Source organism: Eubalaena glacialis, chromosome 14 (genome assembly GCF_028564815.1).
Source record: "Eubalaena glacialis isolate mEubGla1 chromosome 14, mEubGla1.1.hap2.+ XY, whole genome shotgun sequence".
NCBI classification, from domain to species: domain Eukaryota; kingdom Metazoa; phylum Chordata; class Mammalia; order Artiodactyla; family Balaenidae; genus Eubalaena; species Eubalaena glacialis.
Window position 1 is genome coordinate 52634046 of NC_083729.1, and position 23404 is coordinate 52657449.

Here is a 23404-nt window from a genome sequence, read left to right on the forward strand (position 1 = left end):
TGAATAAAATGTAAACATTCCCGAAGTAACTGGGAACGTGGTACCTCGTGCTACTTGGACAGGTGGCGGAAAGGCGTGAGACTTGGCGTCCAGGGGAGAGCCAGAGGGCACCAACTCCGTAGGAACTTTCAACAGAACACGAATACGGTGTAAAGAAGACGCGCTCCGCCGAGACCACCTCCGCCTCGCATCGTGGGCGCGCTCCGACCTCAGCAAGTCGGTCGCACAGCAAACAGGGTGACCAAGTGCTCGCGAGGGTCGTGTCCTCGAGAGGACCGAACACCGTCAGCACGGCCGCTGGCAGCCCGACGGCCTCTTCCTGTCTGCAGCCCCGGTGCCGCTCTCAGGCGCCCCTTACTCACCGCCCCGCTTGCCAGCACTGAAGGTCATCGCTGCAGTAATAATAACGAACCATTGAGAGGCGTCCGGCCTTCCCCAGCCCGTGCACTTGCGAGACCCGCGGCGGGGCCCAGGGCCTCCGCAAACCCCACCCGGCCTCCCAGGTCGCCCCCTCGCCAGCGCCGTGGCTCGGACCCCTCTCCTACCCACCGCCGCCCCCAACTCGGGTCTCCTGGGCCCCGACCCCTCCCCTCCTGGCCCGCACCCGCCTCGGGCCCAACCCCCTCCCGGGGGCGGGCTTCCTGAGCCCAGACGCCCCCCGCCCCCTCCACCCTCCGGGCCCCGCCCCGCGCCCCCGCCCCTCGGAACCAGCCCCGCTCCCGCTCTCCCGGAGCTCCGCAGCGGGGCGAGCGGGGCGGGCGGGGCCGGGTGGCGCAGGGGGCGGGGATTTCTGGCACTTTCTGGGCGCTGCGAACGCTCTGATCTTGGGCTCGAAGGCCGGAAACGTCGGCGACTGAGCCGTAGCGCCGCCGCGGCCCTTCCTTGTTCTCCGCTGAGGCCGCGCCGCCGCGCAGACATGGCCAAGTGGGGCCAGGGGGACCCGCGCTGGATCGTGGAGGAGCGGGAGGACGGGACCAACGTGAACAACTGGCACTGGTGCGGCCGGGCAGGGGCCGGGGCCGCGGCTTCCGGGCCTCCTCCCTCCGGAGCCGGCGGGCGGGGCGTGGGGGGGGACCCTCTGCGAGCGCCCGGCGCCCTGTGCCCCGGGTGCAGGGGCGGCCGGGTGTCTCGGGGCGCCTCCCGGGCCGTGGTGGGCCCCGGGCCGGGGAAGTGGGGAGGGTTGGGGGCTGCACAGGTGCAGATGTTCGTCTTTAGCCTCAGGGCTTGCGGAGCCCTTGGAGCCTGGAGACCCGGGGTCTTATCTGCACCGGCTCTGGGACTTCACTTTCCTCTTTTTGAAAGTTGGGTTGGGTCCCAGGAATAGAAGTCATTCTTGACTTACCGCTTCAGCTTCGGCAGTCTGTGACCTTAGAAGCTCTCCCCGCGCCGCCCCTCCCCCCCAGCCCCTTGAAGTTTTGGGGAGTTAAAATGAAGGTAGAAAGTGTGTGTGTGTGTGTGTGTGTGTGTGTGTGTGTGGTACGTATGTATTGGAAAGAACAGGAATTTGGATCTCAACTCCACATCTAACTTGATGAGTCTCTGGTGAGCCCTGCCTTCTAGGAGTTCTAACTAGTTACCCATCCTTTTTCTATCTCATCTGGAGCTTGGGCTGATTTCTGCCCCTCCCTCTTCAGTCAGAGCTTCAGGAAGTGATGTTCTCTGCTCTGCTTCTCTGAGGGCTGTGCTACCTCAAGGCCATCAAGGTGATGCTGAGGCAGGTCCAGGGCAGAGCAAAGCCTTAGCCTGTGAGGGCATCCTTCCCTGGCTTGGGGTTGGGAAGAGGTGACCTCTCCTTTCCCAGCCTTGTCACCATGGACACTTAATGGACTTCTCTCTGCTCATTTCCACCCCTTAAAATGGGAACATTATTTGGGAAGATTGTATGAGATAATATCTGTGTGAAAACACTTGATAATTTGTCTTATTAAGATAAAAGTTATTTCAGTTATAATTACCTTTTCATGTGGCCCAAGCTTTACCCCTCCATTTCCACCAGGTGAGATTTCGAGACCTCCTTTCCCCCAAATAAACCAGTGTTTTTAAGACAAAATACCACCCAACAGCTGCTTGAGAGGAATTGGGCTGATCTGGACTGGGCCAGGGCATTACCCTGATTCCCCAGGGTGGGCATGTGGACACCAGTGGGGGCTTCCATTCACGGCTCTGCCCTTCTTCTGGCCCTCGGCAGGACAGAGCGGGATGCCACCAGCTGGTCCAAGGGGAAGCTCCGCGAGCTCCTGGTGGGCATCGCTGTGGAGAATGAGGCTGGCCGTTGCGAGATCAGTGAGCTGAAGCAGGTGGAAGGCGAGGCTTCCTGCAGCAGCCGCAAAGGAAAGCTGATTTTCTTCTATGAGTGGAACATCAAACTGGGCTGGAAAGGTAACAGGGTCCTCCAGGTACAGGTGGGGCTGGGGGCTGTGTTGGGGCAGAGTTGGTTGATTCCTTAGTCATTCATTCAACAGATATATTTAGAACTCCTGCTATGGGCCCCTGAATTGGTGTTTGGAGTTCTGGACACCCTTACTGCACGTGGAGTTCCTTGTCCAACCAGCTGTGGGCTTCCCTTTCTCCCAGCACTCAGAGCTCTTTAGGGCTCTTAGCTGTCAGCCGGACTCAATCTGCCAGGCACTTGTGAGCACTAGCGTTTCCTGGAGCTGCTGCCTGGAGCACTCTTCCCCTCGATAGGTGCCTGCTGGCTCCTTCAGCTCTTTCAGGTTTGCATCCTGAGTAAAGCCATCTGTCTCCATTCTCTTAACAGTTTCAGATCCCTTCCTTGTACTGTTTCCCTCCCCTGCTTTATTTCTCCCCAAAGCACTGATATTTGGCACACTACATATGGTTACATTATTATTGTTCTGGATTCCCCTTTCCTCCCCATTCATCAGGGCAGAGATTTTTAAAAATATCAGCTTTATTGAGATATAATTCACATACCATACAGTTTGCCCATTTAAAGTGTACAATTCCCTGGTTTTCAGTATATTCACAGAGTTGTGCAGCCATCACTACAGTCAATTATAGAACATTTTCATCTCTCCCCCAAAACCATGTACCTGTTAGCAGTCACTCCCCCAGTCCTTGCAACCTCTAATCTAATTTCTGTCTCCATGGATTTGCCTGTTCTGGACATTTCATATGAATGGTATCACACAGTATGTGGTCTTTTGTGAGTAGCTTCTTTCACTTGACATAATGTTTTCAAGGTTCATCTGTCTTATAGCATGTTTCATTCTTTTTCATTGTTGACTAACGTTCTGTTGTATAGATGTAGCACATTTTGTTTATCTGTTCATCAGTTCATAGACATTTTGGTTGTTTTCATTCTTTGGGTCTTTGGGTCAGGGATTGATTGGTTTTGTTTCCAGATCACTGTCTGAAACGTTGTGTTTGTTGAATGAATAAATTTCTCCCGTGGTGCCTGGCTCCTTGCTGGGTGGACAGTCTATACTCAATAAATATTTGTTGAAATAACCATGGATATGAAGACAAAGGGAAAAGGAAAAGGAGGAGAGAGGGCAAGATCTGGTTCTGGAGGATGGTGCTGTGTTTGGGCCTCAGCTCGTGTCAGCTCCTTTCTTGAGAGTTTGGGTTAGAGAGCTGCCTGGTGAGCTGTCCTTGGGCCTCTGTCCTAGTGGCTGTCTTGCTAACTGGAGCCAGGCCAGAGCCCAGGGAATGTTCAGTGAGCATCAAAAGCAGTCCACTTGTGCCTTGAAACCTTCTGGCTAGGGGTTTGCTCTCAGTTGCTCCCTCAGTGGCTGTTCTTGGCTGGATCATAGCAGGGTCTGGCTCCTTACACATCCAGCTCCCCAAGACAGGGGCTCTGAGGTCCCCAAGGAAACTCATGGTCTTGTGTCTCTTCCATCTCCCTTAGCTCAAAGCATCAACCAGCTCCTTTGTAGGATAAGACCCAGCAACTCCCAGGCAGCAGCCAGAGGGCAGATGGAACAGGGCTTCCCTGACCCCGTGTGCTTTCTCCTCTAGTAGTTAGTCCTAGAGGTGGCTAGTGGGACCCGCTGGGGAGGAGACAATACTCTGGTCTTCCTTTTTTTTAAATTAAATTTTAATTATATTAATTTTAGCTTTTTCAGATTTATTGAGATATAATTGATTTATAACATTGTATGAGTGAAAGGTATACAACATGATGATTTGATATATGTGTATATTGCAAAATGATTTCCACAATAAGGTTAGTTAAAATATCCATCACCTCATATAGTTACAATTTTTTTGTGTGTATGTTGAGAACTTTTAAGATCTGCTCTCTTAGCAATTTTCAAGTGTATAATACTGTATTGCTTACCCTGCTGTACATTACATCCTCAGAACTTACTCATCATATAAGTGGAAGTTATATGTGCCCTTTGTGTCTTTTGACCACCTTCACCACCCTTCCCTCTGCCACCTTGCAACCACCAGTCTACTTTCTGTTTCTGTGAGTTTGTTGTTTTTTTTTGATTACACATATAAATGAGATCATACAGTATTTGGTTTTCTCTGACTTATTTCACTTAGCATAATGCCCTCAAGGTTCATCCATGTTGTCAGAAATGGCCAGATTTCCCTTATTTTTTGTGGCTGAATAATATTCCATTGTGTAAATATGTCACATTCTCTTTATTCATTCATCCATCGATGGACGCTTAGGTTGTTTCCATGTCTTGGCTACCATAAATAATGCTGTATTGAATATCGGGGTGCAGATATGTCTTTGAGATAGTGATTCCATTTCCTTTGGCTATATATCCAGAAGTGGAATTGCTACATCATGTGGTAATTCTATTTTTAATTTTTTGAGGAACCTCTATACAGTTTTCCATAGTGGCTGCACCAGTTTACATTCCCATCAATAGTGCATGAGGGTTCCCTTTTCTCCACATCCTCACCAGCAGTTATCTCTTTTTGACAGTAGCCATTCTAACAGGGGTGCAGTGTTATCTCTTTATGGTTTAGATTTACATTTACCTGATGATTAGTGATGTTGGACACCTTTTCAGGTACCTGTTGGGCATTTGAATATTTTCTTTGCATAAATGTCTGTTCAGTTCCTTTGCCCATCTTTTTAATGGTATTTTTTTTTTTTTTTTGCTATTGAGTTGTATGATTCCTTACATATTTTGGATATTAACTCATCAGATATGGTTTACAAATATTTTCTCCTATTCTGTAGGTTGCCTTTTCGTTTTGTTGATTGTTTCTTTTGCTGTGCAGAAGCTTTTTAGTTTGAGTAGTCCATAGACCAACATCAAGGAGCTTTTTCCCTGTTTTTTTCTCTAGGAGTTTTATGGATTCAGGTCTTACATTTAAGTTTTTAATCCATTTCAAGTTAATTTTTGTGTATAGTGTATATTTTGTGTATAGTGTAAGATTCATTTTCATTATTTTGCATGTGAATATCCAGTTTTCCCGGCACCATTTATTGAAGGTAGTATCTTTTACCCATGGAGTATTTTTGTTTCCCTTGTCATATATTAGTTGACCATATATGCATGGGTTTATTTCTGGGCTCTTGATTCTGTTCCATTGGTACATGTCTTTTTTTTATGCCAGTACCATACTGTTTTGATCACTCTTGCTTTGTAGTAAAGTTTGAAATCAGGAATTGTGGTGCCTCCAGCTTTGTTCTTCTTTCTTGGGATTGCTTTGGCTATCAGAGTGTTTTGTGGTTCCATGTGAATTTTGGGATTGTTTTTTCTACTTCTGTAAAAAAAATGCCACTGGAATCTTGGTAGGGATTGCATTGAATGTATAGATGCCTTTGTGTAGTATGGACATTTTTTAAAAATTATTTATTTATTTATTTATTTATTTTATGCAGCGGGTTCTTACTAGTTATCTATTTTATACATATTAGTGTATATATGTCAATCCCAATCTCCCAAGTAGTATGGACATTTTAACAATATTAATTCTTCCAAGACATGAACATGGGATATCTTTCATCAGTGTCTTATAGTTTCCCATCTACAGATCTTTTACCTCCTAGGTCAAATTTATTCCTAAGTATATACCGTTTTTGCTGCTATTGTAAATGGGATGTTTTCTTTATTTCTTTTTCAGATAGTTCATTGTTAGTGTATTGAAAAGCAACTGATTTTTGTATGTTGATTTTCTGTCCTGAAACTTTACTGAATTTATTTTTTAGTTCTAACAGTCTCTTGGATATTTTTGTATATATGATCATGTGCTATGCAAACAGAGGTAATTTTACCTTTTCCTTTCCAATTTGGATGCCTTTTATTTCTTTTTTTTGCTTGATTGCTCTGGCTAGGACTTCCAATACTGTGTTGAATGGGAGTGGTGAGAGTGGGTACCCTTATCTTGTTCCTGTTATTAGAGGAAAAGCTTCCAACATTTCACTGTTGAGTACGATGTCAGCTGTGGGGTTGTCATATATATTGCCTTTATTATGTTGAGATATGTTTCTATTATACCCACTTTGTTGGGAGTTTTTATTATCAGTGGATGTTGAATTTTCTCAAATGCTTTTTCTGCATGAATTGAGATGATCATATTATCTTTATTTTTCATTGTATTAATGTGATGCATCACATTTGACTTGGGTATTAAACCGTCCGTGCATCCCAGGGATTAATCCCACTTGATCATAGTATTTGATCCTTTTAATGTGCTGTTGAATTCAATTTGCCAGTATTTTGTTGAGAATTTTTGCATCTATATTCATCAGGTATATTTGTCTGTAATTTTTTCTTTTTCTTTTCTTTTTGTTTTTTTGGCCACACTGTGTGGCATGCGGATCTTAGTTCCCCAACCAGGGATCAAACCTGGGCCTCCTGCAGTGGAAGCGCAGAGTCTTAACCACTGGACGGCTGAGTAACCGTGTAATTTTTTCTTGTAGTGTCCTTAACTGGCTTTGGTATCCTGGTAATGCTGGCCTCTTAAAATGAGTCTGGGAATGTTCCCTCTCTTCAGTTTTTGGGAAGAGTTTGAAAAGGATTGATGTTAATTCTTTAAATGTTTGGTAGAATTCCCCAGTGAAATCATCTGATTCCGGTCTTTTCTTTGTTGGGAGTTTTTTTTGATTACTGATTCAGTTTCCTTAATCATAATTGGTCTGTTTAGACTTTCTAGTCCTTAATGATTCAGGCTTGGTAGGTGATATGTTTCTAGGAATTTATCCATTTCTTTTAGGTTGTCCAGTTTTATAGCATAAAATTGTTAACAGTAGTTGCTTATTATCCTTTGTATTTGTGTGGTATCAGTTGTAATGTCTCCTCTTTCATTTTTAATTTTATTTATTTGGGTCCTCTTTTTTTCCCTTGGTTAGTCTAGCTAAAGTTTTGTCAATATTGTTTATCTTTTCAAAGAACCAGCTCTTTGTTTTATTAATCTTTTCTATTGTTTTCCTATTCTCTGTTTCATTTATTGTATTTTATTTATTTATTTTTTTGGCTGTATTAGGTCTTCATTGCTGTGCACGGGCTTTCTCTAGTTGCAGTGAGCGGGGGCTACTCTTCGTTGTGGTGCACAGGCTTCTCATTGCAGTGGCTTCTCCTGTTGCGGGGCATGGGCTCTAGGCGTGTGGGTTTCAGGAGTTGTGGCACACGGGCTCAGTAGTTGTGGATCACGGGCTCTACAGCACAGGCTCCATAGTTGTGGCGAATGGGCTTAGTTGTTCCACAGCATGTGGGATCTTCCCGGACCAGGGATCGAGAAATGGTGACCACAATAAGTCTAGTTAACATTCATCACCATACAGTTTTAAGATTTTCTTTTTTCTTGTGATGAGAATTTTTAAGGTTTACTTTCTTTCAAATATACAATATAGTATTGTTATAGTTACCATACTGTGTATTACATCCCCATGACTTATTTTTTATAACTGGAAATTTGTACTTTTGACCACTTTCACCCGTTTTACCCATTCCACCACCCCCTGTCTCTGGCAACCACTAATCTGTTCTCTGTATCTATGACTTTGGATTTTTTTTTTTTTAATTGCTGTATCCGTGCACCTTCTTTTTTTTAAATTAATTAATTTTTGGCTGCATTGGGTCTTTCGTTGCTGCACGTGGGCTTTCTCTAGTTGTGGCGAGTGGGGGCTACTCTTCGTTGTGGTGCGCGGGCCTCTCATTGCAGTGGCTTCTCTTTGTTGTGGAGCACTGGCTCTAGGTGCGCAGGCTTCAGTAGTAGTGGTGTGTGGGCTCAGTAGTTGTGGCTCGCGGGCTCCAGAGTGCAGGCTCAGTAGTTGTGGTGCATGTGCTTAGTTGTTCTGCAGCATGTGGGATCTTCCAGGACCAGGGCTCAAACCCGTGTCCCCTGCATTTACAGGCGGATTCTTAACCACTGCGCCACCAGGGAAGTCCGACTTTGGTTTTTGTTTTGTTTTTTTTAATTTATTTAATTTATTTATTTATGGCTGTGTTGGGTCCTCGTTTCTGTGTGAGGGCTTTCTCTAGTTGTGGCAAGCGGGGGCCACTCTTCATCGCGGTGCACGGGCCTCTCACCACTGCGGCCTCACTTGTTGCGGACCACAGGCTCAAGACGCGCAGGGTCAGAAACTGTGGCTCACGGGCCCAGCTGCTCTGCGGCATGTGGGATCTTCCCAGACCAGGGCTTGAACCCGTGTCCCCTGCATCGGCAGGCAGACTCTCAACCACTGCGCCACCAGGGAAGCCCACCGACTTTGGTTTTTTGTTTTATTTTTTTCTTTTAGATTCCACATATAAGTGAGATCAAATAGTATTTGTCTTTCTGACTTATTTTATTTAGCATAATGCCCTCAAGTTCCATCCAGGTGGCTACAATTGGCAGGAGTTTTTTTCTTTTTTATAGCTAAATAATATTCCATTGTTTGTATGTACTACATTTTCTTTATCTGTTCATCCACTGACGGACACTTAGGTTGCTTCCATGTCTTAGCTATTGTAAATAATTCTGCAGTGAACATGTGGATGCATATATCTTTTCAAATTAGTGTTATTGTTTCCTTTGGATATATACCCAGAACTGGAATTGCTGGATCATATGGTAGTTCTATTTTTAATTTTTGGAGGAACCTTCATACTGTTTTCCATAGTGGTTGCACCAATTTACATTCCTACCAGCAGTGCACAAGGGTTTCTTTTTCTCCACATCCTTGCCAACACTCATTATTTCTTCCCTTTGTAACACATTACTGACTGGGGGATTTTTGCAGAAACTAACGCCTGTGGCTGGCAATTTGTTATGTAAGTGAATATTGAAACACCTGCATTTGAGTATATATCAACAACTTTTTTTCACTTAATGCATTTATTTGAAACTTAGTACATGTCTTACTAAAGCATTCTATTATTTCGTTAGAGTGTGATAGGCAGTAAAGCAGGCACCTCTGTGCAGGGGAAAGAACATCTATTACAAATATACTTTTCACTGTGCTTTCTCCTGGAAGAGCAGATTCTACACTTTGTGGTGGCATTTTTTATTAGTCCTGTGGGTATTATTTCATATAGAATATGTTCTTTTATTTTACCTGATAGTCAACAAGGTGGATCTTTGTGGAGGGGCTCTTTTAGAAATGCCACAAGAAGCACCAGGTGCGGGACTACCACTGCATTCACCAGACTGGTCAGTTACCCATTCTCTAGCTACTGCTAACAAAAATTGCTTGTTAAGTCATTTTATTATGTGCATTAAGGCTACAATAAACTTTAAACGCATAGAATAAACTGTAATTACTCAAACAGAAACCCACTTTTTTATACCATTTTAGAGTTTTCTGGAGGATATTGAAGTTTGCCAGATATTGATCAATCGATCAACTCCTTTCATATATTTTTGTTGTGTTTTGTTTTGTTTTTGATGTGATTCTATTTTTAAAAAATATTTATTTATTTGGTTGCACCAGGTTTTAGTTGCAGCAGGTGGGCTCCTTAGTTGCGGCTTGCGGGCTCCTTAGTTGCAGCACATGGGCTCAGTTGCAGCAGGCAGCTTCCTTAGTTGCAGCTCCAGGGCTCCTTAGTTGTGGCATAGGAACTCTTAGTTGCAGCATGCATGTGGGATCTAGTTCCCTGACCAGGGATCGAACCCGGGCCCCCTGCATTGGGAGCACGGAGTCTTATCCACTGTACCACTGGGGAAGTCCCTCATATATTTATTATACTCTAATATACAAGTGGGCTTAGTTATCTGATGGCCAGTCCTCCTGTCTTCCTTTCCTGTAGATGTTATGGAGGCATCATGAATAGTTGTCACCATGCAGACTAGCCTCTTGTCTTTCCATATAAGAAGAATCACTTCTCCCTTCCATAAGAATGTCATTTCTCTCCCTGTAGATTTTTAGATTTCTCCTTTAATTGGTTTGGTAGACCACAATTCTCTCTTATAGTCCCACAAACTCTGGTTTTATTTTTCAACAGTATTTCAGATGTGGACACACTGTTGTAATAATTGTCTTGGTACATATGGTGCTGTGAACCAAGGTAAGGTTGTAGGACTGATAATATTGTTTCTTGCAGTTTCTTTCCTTCACCTGTGTAAATCTCAAGGTAGCATATATATCCAGTTTCACTTTCGCTAACCATCCTGACCAAAATTCCATATTTTGTAAGTTCTCTGGGATTATAGGTTTTGAATCTGAGTTGTCCTCTCCACTTTATCATTGCCTCATCAAGTGATAGCTCTTGTTTGTATATAGATCGATTGAAATTTCGGTAGAAAATAATCCAAAAGAGGTTTAACTTTTGAAATTCTGTCTGTAGGAAGTGGAATTTTTGAGTTATCATTAAAGTGAAGAGCTGTCATTATTTGTTTGAACCTTATTCTCGTCAGAATCTTTGGAAAGACAGGTGTTTCAAGTAAGGGATCAGTCAACCAATATTCTTTCCAGTGTGACTTTCTTATTTGTCCCATCAAAATTATTAATCCAAGAAACTTCTTCGTGTCACTATTGGTTACATCAGTCCGTTTTAAAGCCTTACCATACTCTTTATATGATTTTTCATTCTGTTGGTGATACAAGTTTGTTTGAGAAGCGACCAACTTGAAAAAGTTATTGCCAAAAAAAAAAAAAATTAATTCTGTTATGTCACTAACACTTTGCGGGTTATTAACATTCAGTAGTTACACCTGACACACCTGTAAAGTCTTCTAATTTTCATGAAATGTCTTCAATCCACTCTTCTGTAGAAGCAAAGGAGCATTCTCCAGCACCATGAGTTTCATTTCCACTTTCTGTATCAATCACTAAGGTTTTTTGTCTTTTTGTTGGTCTGATATTCACATCGTCTGAATCAACTATATTCTGAAGAATTATCATCTTCTGAGACACTAGTATATATGTTGCTCGGACAATCAGAGAAAGTATCTGCATAAAATTGACCAAAAAATTCTTCACTCAAAATTTCACGTGTCATTTTTGAAAATTTTACAGTTAATAAACTTGCATTATAATATACACAAGGTTGGAACAAAAACCTAACAGAGAAAAATGTGAATGATAATGACAATCATAAGTTGATTAATGAACCCTCAATCAATTTTAAGCTCTAACAACTTTGCAAGGTGATGTTAATTGTATCACTCTCTAAAAATGTATTGATATGTCTCCGGTCAATAACGTTCAGGTAACAAAAGACATATTAATACATCTCTGGTCAATAAGTTGTTAATAAAAGACACTGTAACAGGTGTGAGGTGATATCGCATTGTGCTTTTGATGTATAATTCCGTGATGTTGAGCACCATTTCATGTACCTGTTGGCCATTTGTATGTCTTCTTTGGAAAAATGTCTCTTCAGATTTTCTGCCTATTTTCTAACCAGATTGTTTTTTGTTATTGAGTTTTATAAGTTCCTTATATATTTTGGATATTAACCCTTTATCATATACATAATTTACAAATATTTTTTCTCATTCAGTAGGTTGCCTTTTCATTTTGTTGGGTTTTCTTTGCAGAAGCCTTTTAGTTTGACTAGTCCCGCTTGTTTATATTTGCTTTTGGTGTTAAATCTAAAAATCACTGCCAAGACCATTGTCAAGGAGCTTATCACCTATGTATTCTTCTAGAGCTTGTGTGGTTTCAGGTCTTAGGTTCAAGTCTTTAGTTCACTTTGAGTTAATTTTTTGTGTATGGTGTAAGATAGTGGTCCAGTATCATTGTTTTGCTTGTGGCTGCCAGTTTTCTCAACATCATTTATTGAAGAGACTGTCCTTTCCTCACTGTATATTCTTGACTCCTTTGTCAAAGCTTAATTGACCACATATGCATGGGTTTATTTTTGGGCTCTCTATTCTCTTCCATTGATCTGTGTACCTGTTTTTTATGCCAATACCATACTCTTTTGATTACTATATCTTTATAATATAGTTTGAAATCAGGAAGTATGATGCCTTCAGCTTTGTTCTTTTTCAAGATTGCTTAGGCTGTTTGGGGTCTTTTGGGGTTGCATACAAATTTTAGGATTGTTTGTTCTATTTCTGTGAAAAATGCCATTGGAATTTTAACAGGCATTGCATTGAATCTGTAGATTGCTCGTTATTTCTTTTCTTCTGCTAACTTTGAGCTTAGTTTGTTCTTTTTCCAGTTCCTTGATGTGTAATGTCAGGCTCTTTATATGAGATATTTCTTTTTTTTTGTCATTGTATGAGTTTATAGCTACAAACTTCCCTCTTAGAACTGGTTTTGCTGCATCTCATAAGTGTTTGTGTTTACATTTTTATTTGTACCAAGATGTTTTTAAAATTTCCCTTTGATTTCTTTGAGCCATTAGTTGTTCAGGAGTATTTTAATTTCCATGTATGTGTGAACTTTCCAGCTTTCCTTCTGTTACTGATTTCTAGTTTCATACCATTTGTGGTTGGAAAAGATACTTATTATAATTTCCATCTTTTTGAATTTGTTGAGACTTGTTTTGTGGCCTGATTTATGATTTATCCTAGAAAATGTTCTGTGGGTGCTTGAGAAAAATGCATATTCTGTTGCTCTTTGGTGGAATGTTCAGTATATGTTTGTTAGGTCTATTTCATGTATAGTGTTGTTCAGATCTGATATTTCCCTATTGGTTTTCTGTCTGGATGATATATCCATTGTTGAGAGTAGGGCATTAAAGTCCCCAACTATTATTGTATTGCTGTTTATTTCTCCTTATAAGTTTTGTTAGTAATTGCTTTATATATTTAGGTGCTGCAGTATTAGGTGCATAAATATTTACAATTATTATATCTTGATGAATTGACACCTTTAGCATTATATAATGACTTTCTTTGTTTGTTTTGACCATTTTTAGCTTAAAGTCTTATTTGTCTAATATAAGTATAGCTACTCCTGCTTTCTTTTGGTTAATATTTCCTTGAAGTATCTGTTTCCATCCCTCTACTCTCAGTTTATGTGTATCCTTAAAGCTAAAGTGAGTCTCTTGTAGGCAGCATGTTGTTGGGTCTTGTTTTTTTTTCATCCAGTCAGCCATTCTGTGCCTTTTGATTGGAGAATTTAATCCATTTATATTAAAAGTAACTATTGATAGGTAAGGACTTACTATTGCCATTTCATTAATTCTTTCCTAACTGTTTTGTAGATCCTATGTTCTTTGCTTCCTCTCTTGCCAGCTCTTTAGTCATTTGCTGCCTTTTTGTGCTGGTATGCTTTGACTCCTTTATCATAACCTTTTGTGGTTTTTCCTTTGTGGTTAACCTGAGGTGTATATAAAATATATTTATAACACCCTATTTAAACTGATAAATTGGATAGCATACAGAAATTTATACTTCTTCCCCCCCTCACATTTTAGGTTATTGATGTTACAATTTACATTGTGTATCCAATAACAAATTCTCATAGTTATGGTTATTTTAAATTCATTTGTTTTTTAACTTTTAATGTAGAGTTGTAAGAGAATTACACACCACCATTGCAATATTAGATCATCTGACTTTGTATATTTACCATTACCAGTGAGTTTTTTTTGTTTGTTTGTTTGTTTTTTTTTTTTTTTGCGAGGGCTTTCTCTAGTTGTGGCAAGTGGGGGCCACTCTTCATCACAGTGCGCGGGCCTCTCACTATCGCGGCCTCTCTTGCTGCGGAGCACAGGCTCCAGATGCGCAGGCTCAGTAGTTGTGGCTCACGGGCCCAGCCGCTCCGCGGCATGTGGGATCCTCCCAGACCAGGGCTCGAACCCGTGTCCCCTGCACTGGCAGGCAGACTCCCAACAACTGCGCCACCAGGGAAGCCCTTACCAGTGAGTTTTACACATTCATATGTTTTTATGATGCTAACTAGCATCCTTTTATTTCAGCTTGAAGAATGTCCTTTAACATTTCTTATAAGGCAGGTTTAGTGACATTGAGCCCCCTCAGGTTTTGTTTGTTTGGGAAAGTCTCTATCTCTCTTTTACTTCTGAAGGACAGCTTTGCTGGGTATAGTATTCTTGGATGACATATTGTTTCTTTCAGTATTTTGAGTATATCATCCCACTGCTGGCCTGTCAAGTTTCTGTTGAGAAATCCACCTGTAGCCTTATGAAGCTCCCTTTTATGTGAAGAGTTGCTTTTCTCTTGCTGCTTTCAAAATTCTTTTTGTTTTTGATTTTTGACAATTTAACTGTAATGTGTCTTGGTGCAGCCTTTTTTGAGTTCAACCTATTTGGGGGTCCTTTGGGCCTTATGAATCTGGATGTCCATTTCTCTTCTCAGGTTTGGGAAGTTTTCAACCATTATTGTTTTAAATAGACTTTCTGTCCCTTTCTTTCTCTTCTCCTTGTGGGACTTCCATAATGCATGTGTTATTTCATTTGATGGTATCACATGAGATCCATATTGTTTCTTCACTCTTTTTCATTCTTTTTTCTTTTTTGTTTCTCTGACTGGACAATTTCAAATAACCCATCTTCTAGTTTACTAATTGTTTTCTTCTACTAGGTCAGGTTAGCTGTTGAAGCTCTCTATTGAATTCTTCAGTACAGTCATTGTATTCTTTAGCTCCAGGAATTTTGCTGGCTTTGTTTTTTTTTTAATGATTTCTGTTTCTTTTTTGAGCTTATTTTGTTCATGCATTATTTTCCTAATTTCATTTAGTTGTCTGTGTGTTCTTATAGTTCACTAAATTCTTTAAGAGGTTTATTCTGAATTCCTGGTCATATAGTTCATACATCTCCATTTCTTTGGGTCAGCTGTTAGAGCTTTATTTGGTTCTTTTGGTGGTGTCATGTTTACCTGATTTTTCTTGAGCCTTGATTCCTTGCACTGGTATCTGTGTGTATAAGTAAGTGGTCTCTTCTTCCATGTTTTACAGGTTTGCTTTGGCAGGGAAAAACCTTCACCATTCAACTTGGGTTATTGGATGTGTCAACTAGTAGTGTCCATGGGCAGGCAGGGCTTGCTGTCAGGGTCTCCAGTTGAGTGTGCTCTGAGGTCAGGGTAGGGGATTACCAGTAGCTGGGCTTTGTGGTTGGGTGAGTCGACTGGGCTCCATGTTTAAGCAGGGCTGCTGAGTGGGCTCCCTGACTGGGCAGGGTTGCTGGCTGTGCTCCATGGTTACGTGGGGCCATTAGCTGGGCTCTGCAGTTACCCTTGGTTAGGCAGAGTCTGTGGAACCCTGGCTGTGTTCCCTGGCAGGGTGGTGCCACTGGTTGGACTCTATGATTGGGCAGGGTTATGGACTGGGCTCTGCCATTGCTGCTGGTTGAGTGGGGTCTCAGGCTATGCTTCCTGACCAGGTGGTGCTGCTGGCTGGACTCTGTGTTCAGGCAGGGCTGCAGGCAGGGTTTCATGGTAGGACCTGGCCTCAGGCTGTGTTCGGTGACCAGGTGGGGACACAGATTGTGCCTTGAAGTTGGGCAGGTCTGCAGGCCTGGCTTCACCATCCATAGGGTGCTGAGTATGCTCAGCTGTTGAACAAGGTTGCAGGCTGTGCTCTCTGGTCAGGAGGGGCTTCCAGCTGTATCCCGCAGTTGGGGAGGCTAGAGACTGTTCTCTGTGGGGTGGGGTCTCTGCTGGGCTCTTTGTCTGGACAAGGCCACAAGCTGTGTTAAGCAATTGGGCGGGGCTGTAGGCTGGGTTCCGAGGCTGCCTAGGGTCACTGTTCAGGCCCCTTGGTTACACAGGGCCAGAGGCCATGCTCAACAGTTGGGCAGGGCTGCTGGCTTGGCTCCCTGCCCAAGCGGGGCTATTTGGATGGGCTCCGAGGCTGCCCACGTTCTCTGGTCGGGCTTCCTGGATGGGCAGGATGGGAAGCGACACTCAGCAGTTGAGTGGAGCTATGAATTTGTAGGGCGGTAGAATGGGCTCCACAGCTGGCTTTGGCCTGTTGCCTGGGGGCCCAAATCAGGCAGAATTGCCAGCTGAGCTCTGCTCATGCACTGCTGCAAGCAGGAACATGGCCCATCCAGATTTGAGCACTGGTTGCTGAAAGCCCTGCCCCCCTTCTCCATCCCTGTCTGATTCCCAGTGGTCTCCATAAGTTGAGACCCCAGTGGCCCTCCCAGGAAGCATCCAACAGTGCCGGGGGACCTGCATGTCCACCTTCTGCCCTCTTTTCCTGCTGGAAAAACTGCAGTGGGGCCCTCTCAGTGTGGTTCTGTGTTGGCCTGGCGCAGGGGCAGTTTGGTCAGAGTGTTAAACCACTCCTCATACCCTTCTAATGCAGTCCTTTTCTGCCTCTGGTCCAGGAGAGTGTGCAGCCTCACCTCTGGGTTTTGGGATTTTCACAGTGGTGTCTTGTCCATGGATAGCAGCTAGTTGGTCTTTTTGTGAGGGGGACTGAAGTCGGGAATAACCTATGTCACCACCTTGATGTCGTCATTGAAGTCAACACTCTGGTCTTGAAAGAAGTCAGCTGCATGGAGTCCACACAAACTTCCCCAGGCCACACCTCCCTCCCGCACTCTTTCTGTGATCAGAACTCAGTGTCCCTTTTTGCCTTCCTGTCCCTTTTGTGACTCCTCTTCAAGACAGCCCTTTCTCCTGCTTTGACTTGGTAAAGAATATTGGGGGATGAAAGAAGAAACATTGGTTAACAGAGCCGTTTACTCCAGTCCCGTGATTCCACGTGGCCCCTGATCGTGTGTGCACTTTACTTGCCAGGTTCTTACCCCCGCCTTCCTAGGGTGCTTACCTGTGATGTGGGCCAGGGGAGCAGGGTCGGTTTGGGCGCGTGTGTGGTGGGGAAGCCTTGGCCCTGCCTCGTCCCCACGGTGGCGGTGCCCTGTGAGGAGGGTGGGCTGTTCAGTTAGGCAGGGCAGGTTTATGTAAACTGGCTGTTACTTTGTAATTGAGGAAAGTATTTTGCTCATTTTAGGTATAATTAAAGAATCTGGTGCGAAGCACAAGGGGTTGATTGAAATACCCAACCTATCTGAAGAAAATGAAGTAGATGACACTGAGGTGAGGTATCTGATGCAGTTTCTTTCTATTCTTTTTTTTTTTTTAAATCAAGTTTCTGTTAGACATGTTGGGCATTTGAAAAACTGTTAATCGGACTGTGTGGTGCTTGTGCGGTAGTTTTGGTGAGCAGTGAGGGCTCGTTTGCCGAGGAGGATAGCTGTACCCTGGGGGCAGCGTGGGGTGGGAGAGTGGTGCATGAGGAAGAGCACGCTGGGGAAGCCCTAGACCCCCGTGGACCAGGAGTCGGGCCCAAGCAGGTGACTGCACCCTCCGTGGCCTCCTCATCTGTGACACTGGGTTAATTCACCTTTCAGATACACGTGACAGTGTACATACTGGAAGGTGCTCAGGTATTTTGCACAGCTTGGTGAATGGGATCTTGCTGCTTCTCCTCTGTATCGTTGCTCCTTCCCTTCAATAGTGAAAATTCTCAGCTTTTCGCTGTGATCTCTCTTGGTTATACCACGTTTTTAAGTAAATTAGTGTGTGTTGCTTTTGACTGGCTCTTCTGGTTGTCTTGGGAGATAGAGCCTATGTAACTCCCATGCTTGGTTTACAGTTAGTGCCCTCTTTCAGCCAAAAGCTTGGTTTTGGGGCGAGACCATTTGTACAGCAGCTATATTTTCCAAATGAAGCTAGTTTGATACAGGGTCTTTTTTGATTTGTGAACGTATTCAGTGTGAAGGCCTTCAAGATATAAAAACTAAGTTACACTGAGCCACTATGAGTTGCCTTTCTTAAAGGTTATAAAAGGCCGTAAAAGTGGGGCTGTCTCGGACATACCTTCAGACGTGTGGTTGCTGTCCTCGGGCTGTGATTTCACTTTGCTGTATTCAGATCCATCAGCTGAGAAGTGTTTCAGCAGCATATTACACTGGTCTTTTAGATTCAGCCTGTGGTACAATAGTATTACAGAACAAACTCTTCAGATTAGAACTGGGGCCTGGGAGCAGGCCCAACTCAACCGAATCACAGGGACACTAGATATTTCAAACCAACACCTCTTCATTCTGAGACTACTACAGAGGCATCCCCAGAGCAGCATTTTGACGCTTCCCTCTCCCTGTCTCCCCCTCTCTCCTCCTGTCCATTCCTTCCATCCTTCCCTCTTTTCTTTCCTCTCCCTCCTCCTCTCCCTTTCCCAACTCTCCTCCCTGACAAAAAAATGTAGCCCAAGACCAGGATATTGGGAACTTGGTTTTCCTAATTACACTGGCTTTGGGGTTCTAGATGAGCGCTGTTCAATAGAAATATAATGCAAGCCACATAAGGAACTTAAAATTTTCTAGCAGCCATGTTAAAAAATTTAAAAGAAACAGATGAAATTAGTTTTAATATTTTTTATTTTACCCAAAATATAAAAATATCATTTTAACATGTAATTAGTATCAAAGTTATTAATGAGATTATTTTACATTCTTTTTTGGTACTAAGTCTTCAAAGTCTGGTGTATATTATTTTACACTTACAGCACATCTCAAATCATACCAGCCGCATTACAAGTGCTCAGTAGCCACATGTGGCTAAGCGGCTACCATACTAGACAGCGCATTTCTAGACCCTGTGAAAGCCATGGACTACATCATCAATATAATATATATACACATAAAACGTATGCAAATTGGGGGGTTCACATTCTACGAGGTCCGTTCAAGATTTGGCCACCAACCAGGTCAATGGACCCTTGATTAAAAACCCCTTACATCTTCTCAAACTATATGAAGAAAACCTGTCACGTCTCTTACATCCACTTCTTTCCCTTTCCTCACCATCACAGATCCCTCATCCATATGTCCCAGTATTGTAAGATTACGTCAAACCAGATTTTTCTTAGGTTTGTATTTTTCTGATTTGTAGGTGAACGTGAGTAAAAAGAAAGGAGATGGGAATATACTGAAGGATCTTATGAAAACTGCAGGCACCGCCAAGGTCAGGGAAGCCCTTGGAGATTACCTGAAGGCTCTTAAGACGGGTAAAGAAGGCATCCCTTGTGAACTAGAGGGTCCCTTTTCCATTTACCCAAATAATGCTCTGCACTGTGGTCTGGATTCCCAGGTTAGGCTGATTTCCAAAGCTCTAGAAACAATTCTGTATGCTGCAGGATAAATTGTAGTCTGGAGGTTGAGAGCTAGTCATGAGTTAGACCATAATTAGTGATCATCAGTATTTTACACAGCGTGAACCATTTTGCCTACAGAATTGTTGATAGTTTTCTGGAATGATAATTATTTTATCAGTTGTTTTTATAATTATTTGTTTAATGTCTGTCTTCTCTGCTAGACTGTAAGCTCCATGAAGGCATGGAAGGAGCCTGTCTTGTTCACTGCTATACCTCCAGCATCTAGCACAATGCCTGGCATGTAGTAGGTGCTTAATTTTTGTTGAATGAGTGAATGAAAGTGACTGCAGGTATTACAGGTGTAGTTGAGACTTATTTAATCCCTTCACTGTGTGGAATTGAGGTTATTGTCTTCTTCCCTAAATTAGAGAAGTTACCTGCCAGGTAAAATAGCCAGCAGGGCTTGTATGTCTGCATCTCATCCTTGGACTCTGCTGAGTATCTAGGCATTGACATAGATGGGTTTGGGGTTTACACTTTTCCTACGAGATCACACACGCTGCTGGCCCACAGGCTTGAATACTGTGAGGCCAAGCTTTGTGAGGTGATGGTGAAGCAATAAGCCAAGTGTCTGGCTTTGACAGTAAGTGAAGGCCATAAAGCTATTAGTAGTTAGGTGTATAAAATGGAGCTTTTTGGAAAACAACATTTGGAAATTATGCTATTTTATCAAGAACTAGATAAAAGTGAGGCATTTGATAAAAAGAAAAGGATAAAAGGCATTTGTTGCCGTGGAACTCAGGTTAATGATTAGTTTTATATGTAAAAAATACAGAATGGTCTTGAAATTCTCTAAACGCTATAGGAATTCTTTTTACAAATATCAGTTCCTTTATATTCTTATATACTGTTTTCAGTTTTCTGCCTTACTATTTGTGCTGAAAAGGAAAAAGTTCTTTATTAAAACCATTTCTCATGTTTTCTTTGTAGAATTTACAATGGGAATGATTTTACCAACCAAAGCTATGGCAACCCAGGAATTGACAGTTAAAAGGAAACTGAGTGAGACTACCTTGCAGGTATGATCTCTGGTGGCAGATATGTAGGGAGGGGGAGAAAGGAAGTGCTTAATGAGAAGGCTTCAAAGCTCTAAACAGCCTTGTGATGATGGAGAACTATGAAGGATATTGAGGAGGGCCAGTTAATCCACCCTTGCATCCCTTGCCATTTTGGGGGAAATGATGAAATGAGACTTTCATCCTTGATGGAAGGGATCCTTTTTGTGGGATAAATATTGAATTTAGTTCAAGACTGTTGTGAAGGCAGTGTTGTTTCGGTAGGCAACAAATAACAGCAGGTGACTTTGAGGTCACATACCACAATGGAAGAACCTTCTCTCCAGACTTTTGGAGGATTGGGAGGTTTTAGATCCTGTTCTTGGAATCTGGTGATGGGGAATTGACACCCTTTGGCCTTAAGTGCTGTTATCTTTCACCTGCTTATCTTTATGCTCCCTGGGTCATATTTACATATCCAAGTAGGATTTGGGCTGTGAAGCCATAGCCTGGGAGTGGAACAGAGCTAAGGCGCACTGAACTGTTTCCAAAATAAAGACTAGGTAGGATTGGTGGTGCTAAAAAGGCTTTTAGCGGAAGGGATAGTGTGCGGGACATTTGGTGTTTTACTAAGACTGGAAGACTGAATTTTTTGAATCTCTTGTCATGCTAATAATTATGCTTTGGAACCTTTTCTTTTGAGATTCAGGCCTCCTCTCCAGTGGCATTGGGTGTAAGGATTCCCACTGTGGCACTGCACATGACGGAACTGTTTGACACAGCTATCGAGCAGCTGTACAGAATCTTCACTGTGAAAGATGTAAGTCACATCTCAAGCTAGGATCTGAAATGCTGACACTGGGAGAAAATACACCTACTACACCACTAAGAACTGAAGCTGGTTCTTGGTTTCCTGCATGGCCGTGTTTTTCTGATTGAAGAGATCTAGAAATCTTTAGGATAGCTTGAGACGGGGAAGTTATCCTAAAGATTTGAGGGGGGGAAAAGATGGGCATTTGGGGGGAATTTATCAGCATTGAGGTGTTTGGAGCAATTTACTGAGCGTTCTTCCTCTGAAAGAGAGGGAGAGAAAGAGAAAGCTATAATGAAAAGCTATGCATTCACAATTAAACAAACACAAACCACAGTAACTGTTATATTAGTACTTTACACTTAGGTTAAAAACATGATAGCATATGCCAGAATAACATGTCTATTGTATGTTTTGCTTGGTTAGTTGGTGCAAAAATTTTCTAAATCTCCTGCTGTATTAGAAGCTGAAAAGGGAAGGAAATTCCAGATGTTTGATGGGAACATCACTGGTGAATATGTAGAATTGGTAAGTAATCTTCTAGGTTAAAGGAAAGTTAAGCTGGGACTGACTTCTGTTAATATTGCTTTATTCATTCTTTTTTTTTAATGTGCTTTGGTTTTTATCTGTGTTCACAGAAACTTGACCACTTTATAAAGTTGGCTACAGGGAAAATAAAAAATGTTATATATACTAAAAGCTGAAGCTTTAGTTTCACAGTAATTGTGCAATGTTTATGATTTTAGAAGACACATGTATAATTCCTCCCAACTCTTGGTCTAGAAGTTTCAGGTTTCTGCCACTAGGGTGTGTGTTGCCAAATGTCAGTTGCCTTGCCGTTGACATCAGCTCTGCATTGGTTGTAACGCTTCTGTCCTTGATGTTACTGCCGTTACATTTTGGCACTAGGGACAATGAATTCTCAATGGTGCTGGCATATAAACTGGAAGATGGGAGTGTACATTGTTCATTGATTACTTCTCGTACATAGGGGCTTTCATGAAAGGATTCGGTGTTTGTTGTAGTATTGTATGAAGTTTTAAAAGATGTTTTCAGTGGAATTTCCCCTTTGTTTTCAGTTAACAAATAAAAAGATCGTCATGAAATGGAGATGTAGGAACTGGCCAGAAGGTATGTTATTAGCACCTTTTGTTTTAAGTCCAAAAACACTCAAGTTTTTTTTCCCCCTACTATGAAAATCAAATAGTGGTACTGTATGGATACATTTTTCTTTTCATAATGCAGTAATGAGCTTTCCTTTCTGTCTTCCAGAACACTATGCAACAGTTGCACTGAATTTTGTGCCTACTCTAGGGCAGACGGAATTACAATTGGACTGTAAAGGAGTTCCTGTCTGTGAAGAAGAGAACATGAAATTCTGTTGGCAGAAGCAGCATTTTGAAGAAATACAAGGTTTACTGCAGCTGATCACCCTAAATGGTTGAGTTAGTTAGAAGATTTTATAAGGGCATTACTTTTTGTAAGCAGAAAAAGTGTAACGTTTACCTCTTCCCTCTGTCATTCCTTTAAAAAAAGAAAACAAATACTCTTAATTTATATTGGATGAAATCCATGAACTTAGAATTGAAAGCATTGTTTGAATCTTTACTATGATGACTAGACTCTGCACTGAGTTAAAAGCAAGCAATGTGAAATTAGGTATTTTACCTCCCATAGATGCTCCTCTGGGAATAGATTGAGTCCCTGAGTACAGATAGTTGAAGTGTCCCAAGCTAAAGCTTGTCCTAGCAAGCTTGCTGTTAGCTGTAATTTTAGTTCAGGAAGATGAAAAATAAATGGCATGTTAATACTATTCCTTTATTTTACTTCAGGGTTTTTAAGGTGTGTAGCTCTTAGGTCGTGAAACAGTGGCATGTTGCATTCAGAAGCATGCTGAAGTGAGGGCGAGTTGGCTGTATTGTTATGCTTCTCCCTGCAGCAGTTATGCACTTCAGGGTGGTGAGGATTGAAGTCTATGGAAAAAGGTACTTTTTGGACTGCCACTATACTTCTAATGATGAAATAGAATATAATGGATAAGTAAGTAAGTATGTTCCCCCATTCAGTTTTCTCATTACTTTCATCTGAGAAGACTTGAAGCAAGGTATGTAAACAAATAAAAAGTCATCACAATCAGTTTAATTAAGTGCACAGAATAGC

At 42.3% G+C, this 23404-nt stretch overlaps 1 protein-coding gene across 2 annotated transcripts; it reads left to right on the forward strand.

The window, feature by feature from the left end:
- Positions 1–703: 703 nt before the first annotated feature.
- LOC133105165 (activator of 90 kDa heat shock protein ATPase homolog 2) lies at positions 704–23322 on the forward strand. 2 transcript variants are annotated; one of them, XM_061211107.1, is made up of 10 exons: positions 704–996; positions 2189–2379; positions 17234–17319; positions 19177–19291; positions 20369–20457; positions 21137–21253; positions 21671–21772; positions 22324–22375; positions 22517–22657; positions 23077–23321. In XM_061211107.1, the coding sequence occupies exons 1-10, from the start codon at positions 917–919 to the stop codon at positions 23106–23108; spliced, it is 1005 nt and encodes a 334-aa protein (XP_061067090.1). In that variant the 5' UTR covers positions 704–916; the 3' UTR covers positions 23109–23321. The 2 variants fall into 2 exon arrangements, with proteins under 2 accessions (XP_061067090.1, XP_061067091.1); XM_061211108.1 differs by having other exon boundaries at positions 21143–21253; positions 22517–23322.
- Positions 23323–23404: the final 82 nt, after the last annotated feature.